Source organism: Onthophagus taurus, chromosome 11 (assembly GCF_036711975.1).
Source record: "Onthophagus taurus isolate NC chromosome 11, IU_Otau_3.0, whole genome shotgun sequence".
In the NCBI taxonomy this organism is placed as follows: Eukaryota; Metazoa; Arthropoda; class Insecta; order Coleoptera; family Scarabaeidae; genus Onthophagus; species Onthophagus taurus.
The window spans coordinates 32,202,063-32,210,555 of NC_091976.1; the positions used below are offsets into that span (position 1 = coordinate 32,202,063).

Below are 8,493 nucleotides of genomic sequence, written 5' to 3' on the forward strand. Positions count from 1 at the left end.
AAGTTGATGCAGGGTAATCTCAGAGGACACCTCGAGATCCTCAAAGACCCATGTCTAAATCACCTGATTGAAATTAAAACGGACCTTATACCGACGGAATACAATTTCAACCAACCGTATAAGGTCATATTTAGCAGCAGGGATGATTGGGCGAAAGGAGGGCCTCAACTAAAAAGAGGAGCCCTAGCCTGGTACACCGATGCTTCAAAGACAGTAAGATCTGGAGTAGGCATGGGCATCAGTGGACCAAACAGCCACATTAAATTGCCCCTCAGCTCGGACTTAACAATTTTCCAAGCAGAAGTTCTTGCTATAAACTTCTGCACCGCTTTGAACCTACAGAAGGGACAAAAAGGTGCATCCATAAACATTTTCACAGACAGTCGGGCCGCCTTAAAGGCAATTCAGGCCTACACGTGTGGCTCCGCACTGATCAGAGAGTGCACCAACAACCTGAGAGAACTCGCTAGGGGCAATGATGTTACCCTATGGTGGGTTCCAGGTCACAGCAACATTGAGGGCAATGAGAAGGCCGACAAGCTGGCCAAAGAGGCAGCAAACACGCCCTTCATTGGACCCCAACCTGGATGTGGACTACAAAAAAGCCACCTAAAACAAATAATCAACAACTGGGAGGCTTCAAAGATAGCCTTACGCTGGAAAGAACTTCCAGGTCACAGACAAGCGAAGAGTATGATAACTCCGTCGCAAAACAAAACCAAAGAGGTTTTATGCCTCAGCAAAGGGGATCTAAGACTCGCTCTCAGGCTACCTAACTGGCCATGTGCCCCTAAAATACCACCTCTTCCACATTGGACAAGCTGAGGATCAAACTTGTCGACTATGCAACGACGAGTCAGAAACTGCTGAACATATACTGTGCAATTGCGTCGCCAGAGGACGTCTAAGGCACAACGTCTTCGGTAAAACTCCCCTGTTACCTACCGACATAAAGGTTCAAGACCTCAGGACAATACTAAGGTTCATTAAGGACCTACATTTGCCCTAAACCTTTGGAGGGCTAAAGTTACAATAGATCTTATAGGTCGCGGTAACGAGAGGGGCCGCCCTCCTCAGCCCGGCAGCAATAATAATAATAATAATAATAGGTGTTGGACACTGCAGATAATAATCAAGTTCAACCCCAATAAGACTTTTTTCAGCTTTATTTATATCAGATTTATCATTAGCAACCTCATTGTACCAATCCCAATACGATATATAAAACCTTTTGGTGCAGTTTCGTCTAGTTTTCTTCTCTTCGCTTGTAATTCATCATCACGTTCATTACTAACAGAACTGTCGCTGTTATCATTTTCAATTATTAATTAAAGGAACCTCTTTTTAATGCAAAAAGCCGTTTTGAAAAATCAGAGATCTGGGTGTTTCCAAAATCACTAGTTCATATAGCATTAATTCTGCAGCCTCGGTGGCAAGCGACCTTGGTTTTAACCCACAGTACAGATTGCAGAACTTTTCTTACCTAAAACACATCATTTGCAGCCGAGGCACCATAATAAATAGGATACAACTCGAACATAGTCAACGATTTGTACTGCCTCGGCCGTAAACGACCTTGGATAAACTTTAAATAGAGAACTTTTGATTTTGCCGGGTTTAGACGAGTTTATATTTTGTAGCCTTAGTTTATTTAAGTTGTTACATTCCGTTACAATATTACAAAATCGATAAAGTACAAATAATGTATGCAAATTGTTTTAAATTAATAATACAAAAGGAATATTAAATATCCATTATGTAACTTTAAATCAGAATTAGAATGATTGAATGAAATCCATCCATTTTCATTAAGTGATATAATCCCATCCACTTTAAACGTCACATCGTCCATCGTCGTAATTGAATTGAACCGTAATGTTAAAGTTTGTTTCTTTTCTTTTCAGATAACAAGTTGATGTGTGACTGTCGATTGGCTTGGATGTATCCATTAAAAAATGAGACGAAAAGTCTTCAGGTTCGTAACGCTCTTCAAGAATTGGTTTGTTGGGTCAACAAGACTTCTCATCCAAAATTGGTAATAACCACGACTACAACTCCCGCCCCGCGAAATCCGATCGATAATTCTTATATTTACATTTCCGAAGTTTACGATGATTATTCGGATGATGCGTATTCTGATAGCGCCGAAGATAATTCGAGTGCGTTGCGTGAAAATATGCATGCCCAAAAGCTTTTTTCGATACCTTTAAATGAATTGCCCTGCCCGAGAAGGGATGAACCAACGGAACCACCTTATAATTACTTGAATACGCCATCGTATGCGGAAATAAATTCCGACGCGTTTAAAATAAAAACTTCTACGTTTTTACTCTCGATTATGATGATTTTGTTGTATTATTTAACGTAAGCTGGGAATAAGTTAGATTGTAAGTAAGAAGCCTAAATTGTGACTCATCCCTCCGTTTTAAAAAATTATTTATTGTCGAAAGAGTGTTATTTAGAGAATTTTTAAGGAGTTAGATTATCGATTTCGGTGATTAAAAACTTGATTAGGAGGTATAGAGCTAAATTGGAAATTTAAAAAAATATGCCGAAGTTGATAAAATTTTTCCATACTATAGATGGTTTTAAGTGAATAAAACTTTATGTAAAAATCAAAAAATTGCGAATTTAATCATAAAATTATAATGGACGTAAAGTCAAACTCACAACGTTTCAATTTTGCTTTTTTTTTATTGTTTTATACATATCCACCAACATATTCAATATTTGTTATATTATAAAAAAAAAACATGGACAGGTCTATTGAAATTTAATTTGTTTTGCTTTCCCAAGCAATTTACCCAGCCGGAGGTATAAATTCAAAATGACAGTTTGAAATAAAATCGAATCAATTGCCAATACCGATACTAGTTGCGAGGTTTTCAACAATTAAAAAAAAATGTATTCAATTTTTTACATAAAGTTTCATATCCTCTTTACACTTCATTTGTCTTTAAATATATATCATATCGTCGATTATAGGTGTGTATAAAATTGTAATGACCTCGAGATAATTGTAAATATGTAATTTTTTCCATCAATTATTAACTAGTATATGTCACGTGGCTGTTAAACATTGTAATATCACTCACAGAATTTTTTGGTCTCTCTGGATGTAGCATCTGATTTTAGAATTACATTACTTCGTAAATACAGGCAGTAAAAGCAGTGTAGATGTGCGAAAAAATGCAAATAATAAAATTGGATTATTTAGTGAAGAGAAATTCTAAAAGTATTATTTAATTATAAAAAAAAATTGAACTGAACTGAATAATCCAAATTAATTGGGAATTATATAATTATTAAAAAAACGAACGCTGAAAATTACTTGTAAACGTAAAATTAACATTGTAAAAAAATATAATAGACTATAAGTGTATTTTTAAATATTTATAAAAGACTTTAACGATACGAGCACTTTTAGGTATTCGATACACGAGTTCAACACTCGATTTCGAAATAACGAAATCTATGAAAGCTATGTTGAAATCTTGTATAAGCGTTACACATAGTGTTTAAGGAAAGAAAATTCAAGAAAAAATGTGATCGTTTGTGTTAAGCTGCAACGTTAACGTTTAAGGTAAATTGTTTATTAAAAATTTGTAAGTTGAAACCTAAATTTATTCCAGGAACATATTTATATAGTACCTACATAATATAATTTTAATATATTTTTGTATGATAGCCATTTCTATAGTTAGAAAACATGTTGAAATCAGTTTCAAAAAAAAAGATTAGCTATAGATTTTTCTAAGTAATATCTTTTACGAAAAAGTCTAATTCTGAATCTAAACGCGATTATATATTTTTCGGCTTTTTTTGTATTATTAACAGGACACAGGGAAGTCTATTAAGAATTAAAGAAAACACTACCGAGACGTGAACTAAATTACAAGTGTACATAACATTAATTATAAGCGAAGGGATTCAAAATAAAAAATAAAAACCGATGACGTTCTCACCGTGTTTACGTCTGTCTACTTCTTTAAAATATCATTCCTCACTTTCTGTGAATGGACAAGTTTGTTTAATTATAGACGTTATTAATACATTTCACGATTTCATGTGTTTTATAAAATATAAAAATCAAAACTATATTTTGTGTATTATTTTAATCCAAAAATTATCTCAATTCTTCCAGGAGTGAAAGTATAAAGTCCATTTCATCAATATTAATTTACACGTTTATGTTGGTCAACATCAGTAAAGCCAGTAGAAATGACACTGATTCCGCCATTTTTAAGAAGAGAACCCAATGACATGGCAACGTCGCTCGTTTCACTTCTCTCTCGAGAGAGACATTGCCAGATCGTTGAGGAAAGCACACCAATAACAAAGAATAACCAGAAATGACACTGATGTCGATTCGTTTGATGTTGGCGATATCTCGTTTTATGACCTCGATTTAAAATACACCATCTTATCGAGAGTCACCAAAGGTGCGTATTAGAATGGAAACGTTATTGGATAATTTACCACCAATAGCGGCAAAGTTTGGTAACCCTCCTTAGTATGGTGTCAGTTTTGGCGGGATACCCCAGTGTCTTTTCTGGGTCTGTGGTGCAAACATTCTTTAGTAGTGAGAACTTACTAAAATCTTGTTGAGCAAACAACGCGGCAGCCCCCATCGAATGCCTTTACTATTTGGACATCTTTATGAAACCACATCAAACAACATCAAAAACTTCATCTTTTAATCTTGGGTTATTTCGACGAAGAACAAGTGTTCAACTACTAATAACGGTCCTTTTAAGTGTGTTAGAGTCAGCTATTACTCCTTATTGTCATTTATACTATCTTTTTTTATTCGGAGGAGTGTTTTCAAATTGATGCGTCTAGTGTTAGTTCTAGTGATAGTGCAATAATAATATGCAACATAGTGATATCTTATGCTAACTAGCGTTACCTATCACTGTCACTAGAACAAATATCAGACCTAGAACTAGAAACATTCGGATTTAGCCGCACGTCTCTCAAGACGGCTAAACCCGAATGATTCTAGTTCTAGGTCTTGTGTTAGTTCCAGTGATAGTGCTGGTGTTAGTTCTAGTTTTAGTGCAATAAAAATATGCAACATAGTGATATCTTGCTAACTAGCGTTACCTATCACTGTCACTAGAACAAACATTAGACCTAGAACTAGAAACATTCGGATTTAGCCGCACGTCTCTCAAGACGGCTAAACCCGAATGATTCTAGTTCTAGGTTTTGTGTTAATTCTAGTGATAGTGCAATAAAAATATGTCACATAGTGGTATCTTGCTAACTAGCGTTACCTATCACTGTCACCAGAATAAACATTAAACCTAGAACTAGAAACATTCGGATTTAGCCGCACGTCTCTCAAGACGGCTAAACCCGAATGATTCTAGTTCTAGGTTTTGTGTTAGTTCTAGTGATAGTGCAATAAAAATATGTCACATAGTGGTATCTTGCTAACTAGCGTTACCTATCACTGTCACCAGAATAAACATTAAACCTAGAACTAGAAACATTCGGATTTAGCCGCACGTCTCTCAAGACGGCTAAACCCGAATGATTCTAGTTCTAGGTTTTGTGTTAATTTTAGCGATAGTGCAATAAAAATATGTCACATAGTGGTATCTTGCTAACTAGCGTTACCTATCACTGTCACCAGAATAACGATTAAACCTAGAACTAGAAACATTCGGATTTAGCCGCACGTCTCTCAAGACGGCTAAACCCGAATGATTCTAGTTCTAGGTTTTGTGTTAATTCTAGCGATAGTGCAATAGAAATATGTCACATAGTGGTATCTTGCTAACTAGTGTTACCTATCACTGTCACCAGAACAAACATTAGACCTAGAACTAGAAACATTCGGATTTAGCCGCACGTCTCTCAAGACGGCTAAACCCGTATGATTCTAGTTCTAGGTTTTGTGTTAATTCTAGTGATAGTGCAATAGAAATATGTCACATAGTGGTATCTTGCTAACTAGCGTTACCTATCACTGTCACCAGAACAAACATTAGACCTAGAACTAGAAACATTCGGATTTAGCCGCACGTCTCTCAAGACGGCTAAACCCGAATGATTCTAGTTCTAGGTTTTGTGTTAATTCTAGCGATAGTGCAATAGAAATATGTCACATAGTGGTATCTTGCTAACTAGTGTTACCTATCACTGTCACCAGAACAAACATTAGACCTAGAACTAGAAACATTCGGATTTAGCCGCACGTCTCTCAAGACGGCTAAACCCGTATGATTCTAGTTCTAGGTTTTGTGTTAATTCTAGTGATAGTGCAATAGAAATATGTCACATAGTGGTATCTTGCTAACTAGCGTTACCTATCACTGTCACCAGAACAAACATTAGACCTAGAACTAGAAACATTCGGATTTAGCCGCACGTCTCTCAAGACGGCTAAACCCGAATGATTCTAGTTCTAGGTTTTGTGTTAATTCTAGTGATAGTGCAATAAAAATATGTTACATAGTGCTATCTTGCTAAGTAGCGTTACCTATCACTGTTACCAGAATAAACATTAAACCTAGAACTAGAAACATTCGAATTTAGTCGCACGTCTCTCAAGACGGCTAAACCCGAATGATTCTAGTTCTAGGTTTAATGTTAGTTCCAGTGATGGTGCTAGTGTTAGTTCTAGTTTTAGTACAATAATAATATGCAACATAGTGATATCTTGCTAACTAGCGTTACCTATCACTGTTACCAGAATAAACATTAGACCTAGAACTAGAAACATTCGGATTTAGTCGCACGTCTCTCAAGACGGCTAAACCCGTATGATTCTAGTTCTAGGTTTTGTGTTAATTCTAGTGATAGTGCAATAGAAATATGTCACATAGTGGTATCTTGCTAACTAGCGTTACCTATCACTGTCACCAGAACAAACATTAGACCTAGAACTAGAAACATTCGGATTTAGCCGCACGTCTCTCAAGACGGCTAAACCCGAATGATTCTAGTTCTAGGTTTTGTGTTAATTCTAGTGATAGTGCAATAAAAATATGTTACATAGTGCTATCTTGCTAAGTAGCGTTACCTATCACTGTTACCAGAATAAACATTAAACCTAGAACTAGAAACATTCGAATTTAGTCGCACGTCTCTCAAGACGGCTAAACCCGAATGATTCTAGTTCTAGGTTTAATGTTAGTTCCAGTGATGGTGCTAGTGTTAGTTCTAGTTTTAGTACAATAATAATATGCAACATAGTGATATCTTGCTAACTAGCGTTACCTATCACTGTTACCAGAATAAACATTAGACCTAGAACTAGAAACATTCGGATTTAGTCGCACGTCTCTCAAGACGGCTAAACCCGTATGATTCTAGTTCTAGGTTTTGTGTTAATTCTAGTGATAGTGCAATAGAAATATGTCACATAGTGGTATCTTGCTAACTAGCGTTACCTATCACTGTCACCAGAACAAACATTAGACCTAGAACTAGAAACATTCGGATTTAGCCGCACGTCTCTCAAGACGGCTAAACCCGAATGATTCTAGTTCTAGGTTTTGTGTTAATTCTAGTGATAGTGCAATAAAAATATGTTACATAGTGCTATCTTGCTAAGTAGCGTTACCTATCACTGTTACCAGAATAAACATTAAACCTAGAACTAGAAACATTCGAATTTAGTCGCACGTCTCTCAAGACGGCTAAACCCGAATGATTCTAGTTCTACGTTTAATGTTAGTTCCAGTGATGGTGCTAGTGTTAGTTCTAGTTTTAGTACAATAATAATATGCAACATAGTGATATCTTGCTAACTAGCGTTACCTATCACTGTTACCAGAATAAACATTAGACCTAGAACTAGAAACATTCGGATTTAGTCGCACGTCTCTCAAGACGGCTAAACCCGTATGATTCTAGTTCTAGGTTTTGTGTTAATTCTAGTGATAGTGCAATAGAAATATGTCACATAGTGGTATCTTGCTAACTAGCGTTACCTATCACTGTCACCAGAATAACGATTAAACCTAGAACTAGAAACATTCGGATTTAGCCGCACGTCTCTCAAGACGGCTAAACCCGAATGATTCTAGTTCTAGGTTTTGTGTTAATTCTAGTGATAGTGCAATAAAAATATGTTACATAGTGCTATCTTGCTAAGTAGCGTTACCTATCACTGTTACCAGAATAAACATTAAACCTAGAACTAGAAACATTCGGATTTAGTCGCACGTCTCTCAAGACGGCTAAACCCGAATGATTCTAGTTCTAGGTTTAATGTTAGTTCCAGTGATAGTGCTAGTGTTAGTTCTAGTTTTAGTACAATAATAATATGCAACATAGTGATATCTTGCTAACTAGCGTTACCTATCACTGTTACCAGAATAAACATTAGACCTAGAACTAGAAACATTCGGATTTAGCCGCACATCTCTCAAGACGGCTAAACCCGAATGATTCTAGTTCTAGGTTTTGTGTTAATTCTAGTGATAGTGCAATAAAAATATGTTACATAGTGGTATCTTGCTAACTAGCGTTACCTAT

At 36.1% G+C, this 8,493-nt stretch overlaps 1 protein-coding gene across 1 annotated transcript in view; it reads left to right on the forward strand.

Moving 5' to 3' along the window:
* Window positions 1-4,098, forward strand: part of LOC111415304 (leucine rich repeat protein connectin) — a 237,763-nt gene extending 233,665 nt beyond the window's left edge. The window contains exon 4 of the mRNA XM_071199903.1: window positions 1,905-4,098. Within this exon, the coding sequence (XP_071056004.1) occupies window positions 1,905-2,368 (464 nt within the window). The 3' untranslated portion in view covers window positions 2,369-4,098. The remainder of the gene's footprint in view (window positions 1-1,904) is intronic.
* Window positions 4,099-8,493: the final 4,395 nt, after the last annotated feature.